Here is a 20,016-nt window from a genome sequence, read left to right on the forward strand (position 1 = left end):
CCTCTGAATGTTTCCTGACTCCCATCCTTCTCCTAGCTCCTCTCTCACGTCACTGCTTCCATAGGGCCCTTCCCTGAACTCTCTTCTCTTTCAAGTCCTTGACTACCCTAAGATCCCAGTCATTTTTCCTTTGTGCACTTAAACACAAAGACATTTCTTGGTGTTTGTGTGAAGCCCCCAGAAGAACAAGGGTGTGTTCTCTCTACACTATGCAGTGACACACAGTCAACAAATCTTAACTCATGGGTATCCTAGAAAATGAAAACTAGTATAGAAAAACAGTATAGAAAAAGTTTAGAAACAGAAACAATATAAAAAATTATGTAATAATGATGGCTTCAGAACTACTATTTACTTAGAACTAGGTTAACTAGTGAAAATAAATTTCTCATACAACATATAAATTCAAGATGGATTAAATATTTAAGATAAAACAAGAAACCTTTGTAGCCTAGTAGTCTACCTTATTAACAGTTTGGCAAGCATGGGTAGACAGAGGATGATGGGAAGAAGAAAAGAGTACAAAGCAAAAAGCTGGTTAACAATTGGTGCTATGAAAATGTAAATCTACATAAATAACCACACAGATTGAAAAGCTAATAAACTAGAGACAAATATTTACAAGATGTATAAAAGGGTAAATTCTCAACATATTAAATCTAGTAAGACAACTAAGAAAAGGACAAAAAGAAATGGACATAGATGCAAATTTAAAATGTTAATAATTATAAACACCAAATATGTTCATTCATTCATTCATTTAGGGGTACTAAATGCTAACATTTACTTAACGGTGAAGAATTTTAAAAAGATAATATTGTTGCAGGCATGCAAATAAACACTGTTAAATCAGAGAACACATTTGTACATCTTTGGGGAAAGCCATCTGTCAATGCACACAAAACTTCTCAAAATTTCTCATGTTCTTTGGCTCAAAAATTCTACTTATGAGAATTTACTGTAAGGAGATCATCATGCACGTAGGCAATGCTACAGCTGCCAATACAGTATTCAAAGATCAGTATTCAACAGCAGAGAGTAGGCCAAATAGTGGCATATCTTATCACCATATGATATAGCCACTTAAAATGCTGCAGAAGAATATGTAACAACACAGAAAGAAGTTTATGATAAATTATAGAGTGAAAAACAAATGGAAACTACATAACCGTGCACAGAATAGGTTAAAAACTCACAGTGCGACAGAAATCCTTGTCTACTAGCTCACAGTATAATTCTCACATTATAGACAACCAAAGTAATTAATCCTTCCTCATGACAGGAAAAGAGTTACAAACAAAAGCTTACTTACCCTTCCAATTTCTGCTGTCCAAGAAACAACAATGGTATTTGGTACTGTCGTGGACAATCGGACAAGTGAGGTGATATTAATTGGTCTGCTAGGTCGCTTTGGTTCCACACCATTTTTAGTAGGTGGAAGGTAACCCTAAGAAAAAAATACAATTTATTTATACTATTTCCACTAGTATTTCCATTTCTTAAAACAAAACAAAACAAAAAACTAAACAAACCACAAAGTACAGGCTAGAAAATACAAACGATTTCATTAAAAAGTAGGGAAGCAAACATTTATGAGTTACCTAGGCAATAATCTCTCTAAACAACCTAACAGTCTCACTTTAGCAAGTCTGAGAAAAAAAAAAAACAGTGATAGAAATTCAAAATCTCTTAAATCAAAATGAGTTCGTAATGGCTTAAAGAGGTATACAAGGAACATTTCTGAGGAAACAAACACAGCTCCCAGCATTACTCTACCTAAGGCACAACGGCCTGACGAATTCTGCTCACTACATGCATACAGGTTCACAGGAATATAGCCGAATTAGAGTCTGGCTCCCTAAAACCAAGCACAACACCGATGCTACCATGCGCAATGCTATAATTTTCTCCTCATGGCTCATGTCCCAACTGCTAACTGAAGTCTGCAAGTCTCACCTAGTCACATGAACATATATAAAATGTCTCCATCCTGTGGCAGTGGAGCTGACCACAGGGTCTTTTCAATACTAAGCAAGCACTCTACCACTGAGCATCATCCTTAGTTCCTAAAATGTTTCTTAATGTAAAAGTGCAATTGAAAACATCTAAGATGACTTATGTAATAGTCACATGGGTAATGTAGTTCAAAAACTGTTTTTAGAACTTACTGGAAGGCTGCAAGGTTTTGTATTCACTTTCACACAAAGGTTGGGTGGGAAGTGATCTTCTTGTGGACAACTGGTTTCTGACAAACAAAACCTAAACGGCAAAGGTCAAGTTTAATTTCCTTTACAAAAGATAATGTCTAACATTTTTATTTCATAGCTAACTTGAAAGATGATCAATTTTAAAATAAAAAAAGAATAAGAAACAGGCAAATAGGCTTAAAACACAGTTATCTTTGAACAGTGGTTTGAATTATATAGGCCCGAATATGTATGTGCATAAATTGTGGTACCTTAAACAAACTAGAAGAAAAATCAGTTATCTGAGATGTTGAAAAACATCAAGAATTTAGATAACCTCAAAATGCATAAAAGATATGTGGATAATAGTGTTTCTTCCAAGTTATTACAAAATACACATAGATATACTATTCAAATGTTAAAGCCCATCAAATTTATATTTACAGACCAACACACCTGGTTCCATTCTCAATCAAAGTGAAACAAACACAAAGCTGAACTATTAAGTCATAACTGTATAAAACAGTAGCCCACTATGCTGCCTGAGGGATGTCATAGATGCCTCCTGTTTCTGGGCAATTGGAACAGATCCCGAGTATGTACTAGGGACAGAAGTAAAAAAGGAATTAAGAGTAAACAATTATTCTCAGTGTCTATAAGAGTAAACAGAGTGAGAACAAGAATTACAACACTGCCTCCTGTTTCTAAGACATTGAGGATCCATTTCCTGCAGCTCAGGACCAGTCATCTCTTTGAGCAGTCCTTCCATCCCATAAACAGTCACAGTAAAAATGGCCACCTCATACGCTTCTTGTTCGTTTTTACCAATATAGCAATTACAAAGTATGCGGTAATTAGCTGTCTAGGATCAGTCAACTATTCAGTTAGGTTCGGGGGAGACTCCAAAATTACATGTGGTTGGGCATAGTGGCCACATCTTCAATCCTAGCAGTCAGGGAGCAGAAACAGGAGGATATCTGTGACTTCTAGCTAGCCTGGGCTATGTAGCAACACCCTCTCTTAAAATAACCAAAAGATTATATGTGGATTTAAGAGAAGAGGTGGGACTTTGTCTCCTTATAACTCACCTAAGTTGCTTAAAGTCAATAGTAAATAGTTCCATCAAGTATCTGGATTAGCAATTACAACTACCACCTTGCGATAGTGTTAATGATGACTTTAGAATTATTTAATTATCTTCTGAGGGACAGAAGCTTTCTCAGATATTATTAGCAGGTATTAAAAACCAATTTTTCAACTTTTAATTTTTTTGAAATTATATCATGTCCCTTTTCCTTGCCCTCAACCCCCTTTCCTTGCACTCTTTTAAATTCATAGCCTCTTTCTCTCTTCAACTGGTTTTTTTTGTGTGTGTGTGTGTGTGTGTGTGTGTGTGTGTTTCTAAGTATATAAATATAGTACGCTAACCCATAAAATGTTACCTGTATGTACAGGTCTTAAATCTGATCATGTCGTTTTGGATAACCAGCTGGTGTGCTCTTCTCTAGGGAAGACTATTTTTCCTTTTCTCAATATTCCTTAGTTGTTTGTAGTTTGTCTGAGATTGAGGAGGCATCATGAACTTTCAATTTTTTTTCTTTTTAAGGCTCTGTAGTTGAATAAACTTTTAAAAGCCTAAGTCAAAACAATTAAAGCTTCTATATTAAAGACCTTCCCAAAGCTTCAAACTGGTTCATGTGCATTATAAATCAAAGAAGACATATAGCATACAATAGTTCTGATACTACCTTTGAAACATATTTTTTTTTTTTTTTTGCTTCTCAGTAGAATATACTGAAAACAATTTCAGGGTCAAAACACCACTCCTAAGACCAAGTTCTGTTCAATGAGCCAAGAAGCTCCTTCACTACTGGAAAACCAAAGCCACTGAACAATCACAGTATTTGTGCTACATCTGCATAAAGTAGAACACTGTTTCAGAAAGTCACAAAACATTTATTTCTAAATTAAATGCATAATCTTTTGGGAAAACGAAGGCTATATACACAGTTTGTAACTTCTCATCTGACTGGTTGACTTTTACTAAGCTAGATAAATGGTTTTTTATTACTTCCCATTCCCAATATACAGCCATCCTTCACTCCATTTTTACAGCAAACTCATAGCACCTCTGGGCTGTACAGGAGGAGAGCCCTCCTTGTGAATTCTGTGGAATATCCATTACATGCAGTCATCTGCTCTCCACATCTGTCGTGAGGTCTTAATGTGCCAGCTATGGAATCTGTGTACAAGAATGGTTCACATAAAGGAACCACTTTGCCATGTCAAAGCACATGAGTACACACTTATACATACATACATACATACATGCACACCCACAAACATTCATTTTTAGGAAAACAATCCATAGTTTCCAATAGATTCTCAGTTGGTTAAGAAATACTAATTTACAACCCTTTGCTATCAGAGCTCACAGAGATAGGTATAAACCCAGTAGAGATCTTCATTACAGGTTATTTCTTTTGTCATTGTTGTCATTTTGTTTTTATTTTTGAGACAGGTCTTACTATGTATTGGCAATTCTCCTGCCTCTGCCACCTGAGTGCTGGGATGACAGGAGTGTGTCACTGCATCTGACTTACAACAGTAAAATGATGCCACAGTTTACAATTATTCAAGTGCAGTAATAAATTCAAACAAAGACACCATGATACCTGAACCTGTAGGAAAAGAATAATCTACATGACAAGTGACTCCTCATTCTATTAGGTAAAAGGTGAAATGCTAGCATTCTCAAAACTGAAGGCAAAAGAGGGTCTGACAGCAGACAGTTTCTGTGAGATGCTTCAGAAGGTGGAGCAACAAGTCCGCAAATGAAAACAGATACACGCTTAATAGCAACCATTATTTTTCATAATTTAGATAAATATTCATAATGAAAAAATAAAAAGGCACATACACCGGCTTAGCTACGGGGGTATGGAAAGACAAGGGGAATATGGAAGACTTTTTTTATTAAGACACAAAAACTGACAACAAATTGCAAAAACAGCACAAAACATTTTACGTGATTTTTGTTCATAAAAATCTGGAGATAAATTTTAACTGAAAATGGCTAAGAAAGGCTGAGTGTGGTGTTTTACAACCTTAATCCCAGCACTCTGTGAGTTCCCAAAACTAGTCTGGTCTACAAAGCAAATTGAAGAAGAGCCAGGATTACATACTAAATGCCAGATTCAACAAACAAACAAAACTGTAAATAAAAAAAAACAAAGGTAGGAATACAACAGCCTTCTAATTTTAAAAGATGTATGTGAGTCTCTGTGTTTTTAAGAGTATGTGTGTGCAGGTCACTGTGGAGGCCAGAAGAAAGTATCAGATCCCCTGGAGCTGGAGTTATGGTGGTTGTGAGCTTCTGGATGTGGGTACTGGGAACCAAATTCTTATCCTTTGCAAGAGCAGCAAGTACTCATAACCATTAAGCCAATCTCTTCAGCTGCAGCTAAATCATTTTTAACTATCAAGAAAGAGTCCTTTGGAATGTCTGAATTTGTTGCTGTGCTGGTTAATTTTATGTCAACTTGACACAATCTGGAATCATTTCATAGGAGAAAACCTCAATTGATAAATTGCTTCTATCAGGCTATAGGCAAGCTCATACATCAGGTATCTTCTTAATTAGCGATTAAAGTGGTAGGATTCAGCCCATGGTGGGTAGTGTCACTCCTGGGCTGGTGATCTTAGACACTATAAGAAAATAGGCTAAAGTCAGGTGTGGTGGCACACACTTTTAATCCCAGCACTAAAGAGGCAGAGGTAGGTGGATCTCTCTGATGAGTTTGAGGCCAGCCTGGTCTACATAGTTCCAGGTCAGCCAGGATTATGTAGAGAGAACCTGTCTCAAAAAACAAAACAAATAAAAGTAGCAGCAGCAGCAGCAGCAACAACAACAACAAAGGGGGTTGAGGAAGCCAAGAGGGGCAAGTCAGTGATCAGTGTTCTTCTAGGGCCTCTGTATCAGCTCCTGCCTCCAGGTTCTTGCCTGGTTTGAGTTTCTGCCTTGGATTCCTTCAATAGACTATGACTCATGATACATAGGTAAAATAAATTCTTTCCTTCCCAAGCTGTTTCGGGTCGTGAGGTTTTATAACAGCATCCGTAACTGTAACATAGCTAACATCTAAGAAAGACAATCTTCCTTCAAAATGTGAACTGTATTTGTTGAATATGAATATGAAATACTTAGTATAATCACTAGAGCTTAGTCTCACTAGATCACAATCTTTACTTTTGGTCTTGGTAGCCTAGAAATCAGACACAACAGATGAGGCAGTGAGACTTCTATTCAGTAGACCTGCACTGGGCAGAGGACAGTAAGAAGGAAGAGATAACGAGGATCCAGTGTTGAGCTACCAGTAAATATACACAAAAAGCAATGTTTGAAATAAGTGAAGAACAAATAGACAGAAATGGTAGCTCAAACCTGAAATTCCAGCACTGGGGAGACAGAGGCAGGAGGATTGCTGTAAGTTCCAGGCCATCTTGAGCTACTATGTGAGACTCTACTTCAAAAACAAATAACAACAATACCCACTATCCAAAATGGGGGAGGAGGCGGGCAGCAATGAGATGGCTGAGCAGATAAAGCCTGTAAATCCAAGTTTGAGTCCCAGAACTTACATGCAGGAAAGAGTGAAGTGACTCCCTCAAATTGTCGTCTGATTCCCATATGCACACACACCCAAACATAGCAAACAAATCAACAAATCAACAAACAAGTAAGAAAAATATGTAGACACAAGAAGTACAGAATATTGTGGCAACATGTAATTACTTATGAAGACACTGCATTTTGTCTTTTACTTTGTTCAGTCATTTTTCACAGTCTGTTCTGGACATACAATGACACCTTTGCTAGTGCCTTTTAGAACTAAGTCTTAGATTAAGGCTGGTCCTGTTGCTTTAGGGTATAAAAGCTCCTAAATCTTGTCAATCTCTTGGTTTTCTCAGCAAGTCTGACCTCACTACTAGAGATTAGGTGAGAAGTGTTTGCATGGCTCCATGAAGCTGGGCGGTGTGTAGACTGACCTCTTTTCAGACATACATGCATACAAAACACCAATGCACTTGAAATAAAAATAAAGTTAAAAAACTAATTAAAAAGATAAAAGATGTCTTAGATGCTCTCAGAGGGCACAGAAGGGCCCAGAAACAAAGCATGAGAAGGGTTTCAAGCCTGTGTTGACATGCTTCTGTGCATTCCTGAGAACTTCCACAAAATGTTTTGGGAGGGTTCTGAATTAGGGCGTATTAAATTAACAGGTGAAACTGGATGAAGCAGATTAGAATATCTAGTGAATGTTCATGATATTCTGCAGACTGATGTGCTGTCACCTCTTCAGTAGAGAAAGCACACGAAAACACAGAGATCCTGCTGAGCCTTCATCCTAAGTAAGTGCTGGAATTAAAGGCCCATGTCACAACCACCCAAAAGTTGATGCTTCTTAAGTGTCTTTAACAATGTCATCAGTTGCAGCGTCCCAACCACCCAAGGACCACCACCATGGAAAAGATCCCACACGGGGCAGCAGCGCCTCCCACAATGCCTTTTCTTTCTAGGTATCTTGTTGAGAATTGAGGAGACTTTAAAAAAATTAATTTCTGGCCGGGCGGTGGTGGCGCACGCCTTTAATCCCAGCACTCGGGAGGCAGAGGCAGGCGGATCTCTGTGAGTTCAAGGCCAGCCTGGTCTACAAGAGCTAGCTCCAGAACAGGCTCTAAAGCTGTAGAGAAACCCTGTCTCGAAAAATCAAAAAAAATAATTTCTAAAGAACATATTTTAAAATTTGAATATATATTATAGTCAATACTGTACCTTAATTGGACCTGTACTGTGAAGTCACATTTGGTCCCAGAAATATCCCTAAAATAGAGTAAGAATAGAAATTATTTTAAAATAAATACATGAAGACATGTTACTCTGTTCTTAAATACCAGAAATGTCAAATGTCAACAGTGCTCATACTCGTGTGTGTGCGTGCGTGTGTGTTAGAGAGAGGGGAGGGGGGGAAAGGGGAAGAAGGGAAGAGGAGGAGGAGGGAGGGAGGGAAATACGCTGGAGGCCAAACCCATTTACTATGTTGGTCCTGGGCTTACACCAAACTGTAAGGTCAGATGGAAGGTGACTTACATGGAGCTGCTGATCTGCTGCACCTGTTGTGGAGTCAAGGCAAATGCAAAACAGGTTTCCCGAAAGCGCTGGCTGTTGTCTGATGCTGAAGAAGAAAAAGAGTTACATTTTAATAAGCTTGAAGTTCATCAGAACAGAAAACAATAGCCAGAACGACATCCTTAATTAACTGGAATATATCCTAGAGATCAGACAATGAAAGCACTGAGAATTAACAAATATGCTAGATATAATATATCAGAAAGATACACAGAGGCCTAATTCCAGATAGCAAATTAGAATTCAAATTCAGAGAGTACACAGCAAACACTAACGTTGTCTAATTATATGCACATTTTTATAACAGCATACTGATACTAATTTCATTTAAATACAATTATATAAACTCGTTTAATATACATAGTTTCTGAAGTAAGAAACAAATGTACCTGCTTTGAGATCTGAAAGGTAAAATTGCACTTAGTTTTTGAAGTAAATGAAAACTTGTATTGTCTCCTGTTACTACTAGATTTGTTTGTTTGTTTTGAGATATGGTCTTGCTACGATAATATGTAGTCAAGATCAGCAGCAAACATAACCCTCCTGTGCCTAGAACCTGAATGCTGTGATTATAGGTGTGCACCACCACACCTAGACACAACACATGTTTTGTACAATGTTATATACAGTTTCTCTTATTCTTGGATGAGTTTACTTCTCAAAGAAGGAATAAGAGAAATACAAGAACAAAGAACAAAAAGGATAGGGGTGGGGCAGGCAGCAAGCAGTCAGGTGAGCACTTGTCATTGTAGACAAGGATTCCCTAACTATGTTGAGACCAACAACAGATCCACTGGCTTTCCAAAGACATTCAGGCACACAGAAGCGAATATGCAGTGTCTGGGTGTTGAACACTAAATGACTATTTGTTGAGTAAACAAATAAATTGTAAACATTAAGAAATATCAAGCCTGGGGGTATGGCTCCATTAAGAGGTTTCTGGCTAGCAAACTCCAGTACCACATAGACTGGGTGTGGTGGTACACACCTGTAATCTCAGTACTCAAGAGGAGATGGAGGTTCAGAAGGTCAATGTTATTCTCAACTACACACTGAGTTTTGAAGTCATCCTGGGCTATATGAGGATTTTTTTTTTCAGGAGAAAAATTTAAACTGCACTTTTCCAAGGTAATTTTCTACAACTGAAGAATCACTAAGAGTTATTACCATGGAATTCTTGGCTGTGGGCTATTTAAGACTGCAGAGAAGCTAATTGTTGGCTAATTTCAATCTCTTGCTTAGCCAGGTTTGTTCTCTTACAAGCAGCACTTAAACCACCTCAACTGCAGCATGCTTCATCAAAAAATCTGCACAACCACCACTCTAAGAGAAAGCGATGGAAAAGAGCATGGATCTAAAATTACATCTCAGTGCAGGAGCAGCATCTTTTAAAGGCTAGATTTGCATTTCTACTTCATGTGTGAGGAGAGGCTTTTTCTTAAAGAATTATCACCAAGGAATGGTTGCTAACCAGAAAAAGTTATTACAATTCTAAGTGACAATTTGGCAATGACCACTAACTAAGGAGCAGCATGCAGGAAAGCAAATACTGCCCTCTGTCAGCAACCCAAGATACTAGCTTTCTTTCTTAGAGGATCCTGTATGGAGATTTTTTTGCCTAGCAGGCCTGGCCTAATTTAAATCTTTGGCTCCGCTCTAAGACAGTGCTAAAAAAATCTCCTAAGAACAAAAATTCATGTTATTCACTAGGCAAAAATTTAGATTCATTTTCAAATATATGACTATTGTGAAGTTTCAGATGTGTACAGATTTAGATAATTGCTAAAACAACGTGGTTGCTTCTTCCATCCTACAATGATTTAAAATCTGCAATGCACGGATTCTACCCATGGGTGCCATAAAGCACTGACCTAATCTCATTATTTAGAACAGCCATTTTTCAAGTATCAGAAAACACGGACACCTTCTCCCTTCCCATCAGCCATTTCTCTTGACATATCCTAGGCTGTGACACTTGATTAAAAGACCATAAGTGAACACTCTTTTATAGCATTTATTATTTGTTCAAAAAAAATCTGCAGACCCTCTGCACTGACTGGTGCACCTGGGTGGGAGGGTCAGGCTGCCCTGTGCAAATGAAGTGAAGCAGCCTTCTGAGTTTCATCACCTTCCTCGCCCTCTTGCCTTGATTCCAGAGGGCAGAACATGAAGCAAAACCACAGCCAGGAACACAGAGAGAAGCAAACCTCAATTGTCAGCCACTGACATCTGTCACTCTATGATACTAGAAGTGGGCCATGACCAGAACACTACAATTACTACAGTTACTATCACTGTTTATTATTTGGGACAATCTCTGAACATCTCTGAGTTTACAGGTTAGTGTTTGGGAACGAGGAAGGTGCTTATTTTCTGTCAATCAAATCAGAGTTGTACAATTTCACAGCTAAACAAGTATGACCATGGACACAGAGATGGTTCAGTGGGTACAGTGCTTGCAGGACTCGGATTGGATTCCCAGACATGTTAATATGCTGGGTGGCACACATTTGCAAACCCAGGGTTGAGACAGACATTAATGATCCCTGGGGCTTGATGACCAGCCTGCTCAGTTGAACAAGGAAGGTTCAGACTCAATAGAAGACTCTGTCTCAAAAAACAAGGCAGAGGGGCAACTCTCTCTCCCTGCCCTCCCGACCCCAACAGTTTCATGAATAATAATACAAGAGGATTAAGTAGTTGTGCTAATATAACAGCCCACAACAGTTTATTCATCTAGTAATTGCCCTTATTCTGGTCAGCAAAGGAATTGTTGCTAATTTAATGTGTAGTTCTCAATAACTACTTGATGGAGGAGTGTTTATGTGTTACTTTCATTATTAATAAAGAAAACTGCCTTGACCCTTTAAGAGAACAGAAAATTAGGTAGGCGGAATAGACAGAACAGAATTCTGGGAGAGTTGGGGAGAAGCTTCAGGCAGTCGCCATAGTGAGTCTCCAGGCTTCTCCTCTCCGAGATGGACGCAGGTTAAGATCTCTCCTGGTAAGCCACACCTCATGGTGCGACAGAGATTACTAAATATGGGTTAAAGAAAGATGTAAAAATTAGCCGATAAGAGGCTAAAACTATGGGCCAGACAGTGTTTTAAAAAAATACAGTTTCCATGTAATTATTTCGGGTGTAAAGCTAGCCTGCGGCCGGGTGGCAGGACACAGCCCCGCCGCTTCCTTCTACAACTACTTAGTAGTTTAATTTACATTTAATTTTTTATTTGTTTTTGTTAAACTTTTTATTTTATCTAATCTTATTCTGTGCTTACTGATATGATTTCATATGTGAAAATATTAAAGTCCTTGGAAATTTGCTACAAATATTTCTTAGAGCCTGGTAATGTCCCCGACATTCTCTCTCCACTTTGGCTCCATTTTTAGATGGTATAAAAGTTAAATCTTGGGGCTGGAGAGATAGCTCAGCGATTAAGAGCATTGCCTGATCTACCAAGGTCCTGAGTTCAATTCCCAGCAACCACATGGTGGCTCACAAACATCTGTAATGAGGTCTGTTGTCCTCTTCTGGCCTGCAGGTACACATACAGACAGAATATTGTGTATTCAATAAATAAATAAATAAATATTTAAAAAAAGTTAAATCTTGGGGTTGTAGAGATGGCTCCGTGGTTAAGAGCACTGGATGCTCTTCTAGAGGACCCAGGTTCAATTCCCAGCACCCATTTGGCAGTTTACAACTATTAGTAATTCCAGAGGATCTAACATCTGTACATAAAACCAAGCTAAATTTAAAAAAAAAAAAAAGTCAAATCTGGGCCAGAGAGATGGCTCAGCAGTTGTTAAGTATTTGCTGAGCAAGTCAATGACATCGTTGGATCTCCAGAACCTATGCAAAAGTAAGGTGTGAGCCGGGCGGTGGTGGCGCACGCCTTTAATCCCAGCACTCGGGAGGCAGAGGCAGGCGGATCTCTGTGAGTTCGAGACCAGCCTGGTCTACAAGAGCTAGCTCCAGCACAGGCTCTAAAGCTGCAGAGAAACCCTGTCTCGAAAAACCAAAAAAAAAAAAAGTAAGGTGTGGTGGTGCATGTCTATAGTCCCAGCATTCCTGTGCTAAGATGGAAAATGGAGCCAGGAGAATCTCTCAGAAGTTCAAAGGTCAGTGAGCCTGGAAAACACATGCAGAGGAAAACAGGAGAGATCCTGCCTCAAACAAAGTAGCAGGTGTGAACTCACATCAGAGGTTGTCTACTGACATCTATGAACGATACAACACACATGTGCCTTCATACATGAACATGTATACACATATATCATATACATACAAAAATAAATTAATGAACAAATATTTGAAGTTAAATTTTTATGTAGCTTACTTTAAGTATTGCCTTTGTAAATTCTTATACTAATTAAGATTAGTACACAAATACTTTTGTTGTTTTTATATAATTATTTTACTTACTTTAGTATATGATATTAAAAAGTTAAAGTTCTATTACTTCAAACTGCTTATAGTTATTTGTTAAATAATTCTGACTTTCAAACTAGACATGGTGACACATGCCTTCAATCCCAGCATTAGGAGGCAGAAGCAGGCAGAAGTTTCAGAACAGCTAGGGCAATGTAAGGAGAAAATGCCTCAAAAAAAAAAAACAAAAGAAAAGAAAAACGTGATTGAAGTCTGTATGTTTGTTTGAGCCTATATTAGATCCTTACATCCAAGCTACTTTTATTTTAAAGAGATTTTTCCGCTGACCACTTTTGGGGAGGGAAGATAAGATTTACTCTGCATCCAAACTTGTGATCTTCCTGACAACCTCCCCAGTGCTGGGGTTTCAGGCAGTAATGTCCATGCCCAGCTTCCACTGTTCTTTTACCTTGGTACTAGAATACTACTTTTAATTTCTATAGCTGATTATGATTTAGCATCTTGTCATTAGGTTTCTGCATATCCATACCTCCCCCAACTCAATTAAGGCTCAAATACAGGCATCTAGATAAATTTCCAACTATTAGGATATTTTGGGTTGTGGTGTACGTATCCATGTGGAAGACAGAAGACAGTTGGATATCTTCCTCATTTGCTCTCTACCTTTATTCTTTTGGGACAGGGTCTCTCATAGAACCTGAAGCTCACCAGTACAGCTAGGCTGGTCGGCCAGAGAGAATCCTGGGATCCATGCCCCACTGCTGTGTTACAGGTAGGTACAGCCACTCCTGGCTTATTTCTGTAAACACCGGGGATCCAAACTCAGGTCCTCAAGCTTGCAGAGCAAGTGCTCTTACCCACTGAGCCATCTGCTGAATCCTACTATTATGGTTTTTACAAAGAGACTCCAACTATGAAGACTAGGCTGGCCTTTAACTCACAAGATCCGAGTGCTGGGATTAAAGAGAGTGTCACCATACCTGGCTACTTCTATGACTTTTAAAGCCCAATTATATTTCAAGTAGAACTACTATAAACTTACAACTTACTTTAAGAGTATTCTATATTCACCTCCTTAATCTTTTTGTCATGGAATATTATACTTGTTATCCACTGATTTATAGTCTCAAGGCTTTATATCCACCATACAGCTGTACAGTTCACAAATACCATTTTTATACCGACTATCTACTTATATGAGACATCTGAATAAGCATACATATAAAAGAATATAAGGAAAAATAATGAAGGTAATCACTATATATTGCTACGGGAGTGAGCCTCAAAATATATCATTAGAGACTGAGAGATGGCACTATAGTTGAGAGCACTTTGTTCTTGCAGAGAATTTGTGTTCAGTGTGCACATAGCGGCTCACAACCATTCATAACCACAGATCCAGGGTAGCTAATGTCCTCTTCTGACTTCCAAGAGCACCAGGCACAAATATGGTGCATATACATGCAGGCAGAACACTCACACACATAAAAAGTTTAAATATCATTCAAGTATATAAGAGAAACCAAGACATGAGGTAAAGAAAAATGCAATCCACTGCCTTTGGTGTAAGAGTAGAAATAAGAAAATACTAAGGGTGCTGAGAGTGGTGGCACATGCCTTTGGTACCAACACTCAGGAGACAAAGGCAGAAGGGTTTGGTGGAGCTATGTGCCGGTCAGGGCTGCACAGTGAGATCCTGCCTCACATAAAAGGCAGTATAAGGGCTGAATATGGCAATGCACACCTGTAATGCCAGCACTTAGAGGCAGAGGTATGAGAATTCTCCAAGTTTAAGGTCAGCCTGGTTTACATACCAAGTTCTAGGCCAGTTGGAGATACAAGATGAGATGCTGTTTCAAACAAAACGAAACAAGCAAAACCCCCACAAAACTATGTTTGTGTGTGTGTGTGTGTGTATACATACACAGACACATAAATACTGGCTTTTTTAAAAAGAAAAATAAGAAAGATAAGCTTAAAATTAATTAAAAATGATCATCTAGGGCCAGTAAGATGGCTTAGTGGGTAAAGGTGTTTGTTTTTCTCGTTTTTTCGAGACAGGTTTCTTTGTAGCTTTGGAGACTGTCCTGGAACTAGCTCTTGTAGACCAGGCTGGCCTTGAACTCACAGAGATCCGCCTCCCAAGTGCTGGGATTAAAGGCCTGCGCCACCACTGCCTGGCTGGTATTTGTTAATTAAGCCTAGTGACCTGAGTTCAAACCCTTGAACCCATCTAAGAGTAGAAGGAAATTACCAAATCTGCAAAGTGGTTTCCTAATCTCCATAACCACATTATGGCACAAAAACCCAATTACAAATAATTATACTTTTTAAATTAAAAATGTAAAGGTTACCTATGAGATGAGGAGGATATGGAATAAGGAGAAAAGAGACTCTGAAGTGAATTCTTGACTTAATTTGATCTCACTTTCACTGTTGTTCAAGTTCCTCATTACTCAATGGTAAAGTAAATTTTTTTACTCACTGAGACATGGCCCCAGTTCCCACTGGGAGCTGAAAGTTCCATGTTAAGCTGGCTGATGCATATGCCTGTCTCCCCAGCATTGGGTGACAATTATATGAATCACATCATCTAGCTCTTTGACGTTGGTGCCAAATTCAAGACTACATTCTTTTACAGCAAGCACTTTACTGGATGAGCCACATCCTAAGCCATAATCAATTAATATCAAGTCACAGCTGTACAAGAGTAAAAAGGTCCAGTGTGCTACTCCACAGTTAGATAAAATTATAAAGTAACTCCTGCACATTTTAATAATCAGGAATAAAATACTTTTAACGTTTTCATTATAAAAAAGTAATAATTGAGGAAACAGACATGCTTAACTGATTTAAACATTACACAACATATAAACATCACATTCTACTTTTTTTGTAAATATCTTCTTGTTCATTTAAAAAATAAAATTATGGCCAGGCGGTGGTGGTGCACACCTTTAATCTCAACACTTGGGAGGTAAAGGCAGGCAGATCTCTGTGAGTTTGAGGCAGCCTGGTCTATAAGAGCTAGTTCCAGGGCAGGCTCCAAAGTTACAGAGAAACCCTGTCTTGAAAAATATCAACAAAAAAATCATGGGACTGGAGAGACAGTTCAGTGGTTAGGAGTATAACTGTTTTTCATTTCCAGCATCCACATGGAAGCTGACAGCAGTCTCTAACTCCAATTCCAGAGGATCCAATGACCTCTTTTGGTCTTTGAGGGAACTGTAACTATGTGATACACAGATATAACATGCAGGCAAAAAGCAAAAAAATATCCATTCACATAAAATAAAAATGAATGACTCTTAAAAAGAAATTGGGGGCTGGAAAGATTGTCCAGAGGTTAGTAAGCACTAGCTGCCTTCCAGAGGGTTTGAGTTCAATTCCCAGTACTCACATGGTGACTCACATCCACCTGTAACTCCAGTTCCAGGGGATGTGATACTCTTTTCTGGCTTCCATGGATACCAAGCATGTGTGTAGTACACAGACATAAATACACGTAAAACATCCAGATACATATAATAAAAATAAATCTGTTTTTCAGAAAAGAACTGTATTGTTAGACAACTTAGCTGTCATGCAAAAGTACATAAAATATACTTGACAATTTAGACACTTATGACACTGGGAGATGTAATATGGCAAGACAATCATTGTATTATTTATCCCTGACCAAAACATCTTTATTCAACACTTAACTAGATAAACTTTTACTTAACAAAATTTGGCTGTACTCTGCTTATATCTTTACTAATTATTTTTGGTAAAACACATGGATATCGTACAAACACCAGTCAACATTGTTTTCTTCAATTAAGCACAGTGCTGGTTAAATTGTATCTAATTTACTTTATTAATCAACTCACTGAAGACATAAATTATCCAAAATTCATTTTATAAATAAAAATATTATAGAATATAGATGGGTACTGCTCATCCAAGTGTGAGTTTCTAAGCAAATCGGTTCCTCCAGTGTAGCCTTTCCTCCATTATTTAGCATGGAGGACACGACTCAGAGTGTTCTAGGCAAGACTGTTTTCTTTAAAGGCACCTTTTAGTTTCAACCACATTCTATTTCCTAAGTTTTCTAGAATAGATACATTATATATGCCAAAAAATAAGGAGAAGAAAATGAGATTAAATAGCAGCTTTGATTTTATCATAAAGAAACCTCAAGAGCAGTAAACTCAACAACGGTTTTGGGGAATCACAGGACTATAAGAATTTTGTATTTTAAACATCTCTGAGATTTAAAAATGTAGAGTTCAGCAGTGAAGAGCATTCACTGCCTTTGCAGAGGACCCAAGTTAAGTTCCCAGCACCCACATGGTGACTCACAACCATCTCTGACTCTAGTTCCAGGAATGCAACACCCTCTTTTGATTTCTTTAGGCACAAAGCATGTGTACACATACACATACAGGCAGAGAGATAGAGATAGATTGAATTTCTCTAGATGGCTCATTCAAAGACAAACAGAACGAAAGAAAACCAGTATGGATACTACTACGTGTGAGCAGTGACTTTTACATTCAAAAAGAAAAAGAATAATCAAATTACTCCATTTCAAAGACTGTCACTGACATGGCATTCAAAATTAAGCTGCTAGCATTTAGTTTTCTATAAAACAACAAAAATTATAAAATTAAATGTAAAGGAAACAGGATTATAAAATGCTCTGGAGCTACCCTGAAAGCCATTTTCATTTGCCTCCCTAGCAGCAGTGTGGTCCCTCTAGGACGGCATCTCTCTAGAATGTAGGTAAATCCTGCATCACCCATTCAGTTGCACAGTATACCCTAACAGAGTAGGATATGGAGAGTAGAGGGAGGCAATGTAATCATACCCCCCTTCTAGCTTACAAATCATTCTTCTAGCCCCCGGGCTATTCTACCATAGCAATTTTGCCTGAGTGCCAGATTCAGTGAATGGGGAGGGGTTTGCCTAGTTGGTGAAGCTAAATGAAGCCAGCTACACACCAACCAGCCATCTGCCCCTTTGGTTCTTCTCTGAACTGCTTTCTAGTAGCTTGTCAGATGTATGAGCTCATCCTCTTACTTGCAGCCCTTTAGCATGTGCCTCCATGTACAATTTCCTCCATGGGTATATTACTTCTTTCTATTTAGGCAGAGAAAGTTATTAGGAGCCGGGTGGTGGTGGCACATGCCTTTAATTCCGGGAACCAGGCAGGCAGAACTCTGTGAGTTCCAGATCGGCCTGGTCTATGAGATCTGGATCTAGGACAGGCTCCAAAGCTACAGAGAAAGAGTCTAAAAAAAAAAAATCAATGAAAAAAGAAAGTTATTAAGAAACACAAATATAGGACTGGAGAGAAGGCTGAGATATGGCTGAGTGGTTAAGAATATTTGCTGTTTTCCCAGAGAACCCAAGTTTGGTTCCCAGCACCCTTATCAATCAACTCACAAAAATGTCTCTGACTCCAGCTCCAGGGTATCTGAGGATCTGACTCCTCTGCCCCTTAAGGCACCTGCACTCACACGTACATACCCACATTCAGAAACATACAGGTACACATAATTAAAAATAATAAAGGTAAAAAAGTAAAAAAAGAAATACTGGGTGCAAACAAGCAGTGGTAAAGCACCAAGCATCCCTGGTGAATGGAAAAGCCAACTTCTAGGAACAATATCAATTAAGAAATGAGATGGAAAGCAGGGGTAGACACAATTTAAAGAAACCAAGTGTTCAACAAATTACATTCATAATGAATGAAAAGAAAGTGCTGGCAGAACACATCACTTTGGTATCACTTAGACACATGACAGCAGGAGAGTCTTAAAAGTGGCCAGAAGAAAAAAGGCAAAGGAAAGACATGGTGGGTCAGCAAGTCAACAGGAGTGTTCTCGTGGACTGCAGAAGTTCAGGTCTCTAAGCCAGAATGGGCAGGGGTGAGCATTTTAAAGTATAAATAAGTAAGCAAACAAGTAAAAACAAAAAAACTATTAGCTGGGATTTCTTAGCTCAGTTAGAAAACTACAAAAACAAACCCGAAGCATATAAAAGGTAGAATTCACCTGCCATCCTTATGCTTAAAGAAATTGTAGAGGAAGTCATTATGCCATGCGGAAATGACACCAGATTGAAATCTAAACGTCCACAAAGGATAAATGCCAGAAAAACAAACAACAGAGAGAAATACAAGGAACCAGTGTGTCTATATAGACCATCATTTTCTAAAACAGCAGCAAATTACAAAGTTTCGAAGCTATAGGGAAGGAAAGCTTACCAACAGTCTGAAGACCAGCAGGACAGGGATGGAAACAACCCTGCTGGAAGCCAGCATGGTAGACTGTAATGATCCAAAGATGTCTGCCACATGCCTCAGACTACCTGATCACATATCCACTACAGCTAAGAAAGCAGCAAAAGAGATAAAGAACCAATAATCTAGGAAAAAGCATGCAAAAAAAAAAAAAAAAAAGGAGGTAGAGAGAACAACAAATAACTAAAGGGATTAAAGGAAAACAAATACTGGATATCTGATTAAGAGCCAACAGCACTCAGGCGGCAGAGAGGCAGACAGAGCTCTCTGAGATTAGGTCACCCCAGTCTACAGTGAATTCCTGACTGCGTAGAAACCTTGACTCAAACAAACAAACAAACAAACAGGCCAGCTGGTGGCAGGAATCTTTAATCCCAACACTTGGGCAGTGGAGTCAGGCAGATCTCTGTGAGTTCAAAGTCAGCCTTATCGACAAAGTGAGCAGGACAGAGAAACCCTGTCTCAAAAACCAAAACCAAAACCAAAACCAAAAAAAAAAAAAAAAAAAAAAAAAAAAAAATCAAAAAACAAAGACAAAAACATATCAACAGCATTAAATAATTCAATTAAAGGGCTGATATGATGAAACCAGCAGATATAATCAAATGTTTAAAAAGATACAGTTATAACCTATTCATAAGAATTCATTTCAAATATAAAAACACAAATAAAAATAAAAGGTTAAGATGAATGTATTGCCACATGCCTAAAAGTCTGGCCCTCAGTAGGAAGCAGGAGGATTACAAATTCAAGGCCATTTTGAGTTATATAGTAGGACCCTAGCTAAAAGCAACCAATTAACAAGTGCATACTTCTTTTTTAAAAAAAAAAACCCACCGGAAATCTGTCAGGTCATAGGCACAACATAGACACAATGGAATGTAAACTACACATACCAAGCTCAAACTGACTCAAAAATACTACAAAATTGTCACTATACCAATAGACAGCTGTA

At 38.3% G+C, this 20,016-nt stretch overlaps 1 protein-coding gene across 1 annotated transcript in view; it reads right to left on the reverse strand.

The window, feature by feature from the left end:
• Pias1 (protein inhibitor of activated STAT 1) overlaps nucleotides 1-20,016 on the reverse strand; it is a 115,990-nt gene that overhangs the window by 38,154 nt on the left and 57,820 nt on the right. Inside the window, exons 3-6 of the mRNA XM_038321168.2 lie at nucleotides 8,338-8,422; nucleotides 8,023-8,070; nucleotides 2,169-2,259; nucleotides 1,313-1,447 (exon numbers count right to left, since the gene is read on the reverse strand). Of these exons, the coding sequence (XP_038177096.1) occupies nucleotides 1,313-1,447; nucleotides 2,169-2,259; nucleotides 8,023-8,070; nucleotides 8,338-8,422 (359 nt within the window). The remainder of the gene's footprint in view (nucleotides 1-1,312; nucleotides 1,448-2,168; nucleotides 2,260-8,022; nucleotides 8,071-8,337; nucleotides 8,423-20,016) is intronic.

This window comes from Arvicola amphibius, chromosome 3 (genome assembly GCF_903992535.2).
Source record: "Arvicola amphibius chromosome 3, mArvAmp1.2, whole genome shotgun sequence".
Classification (NCBI taxonomy): Eukaryota; Metazoa; Chordata; class Mammalia; order Rodentia; family Cricetidae; genus Arvicola; species Arvicola amphibius.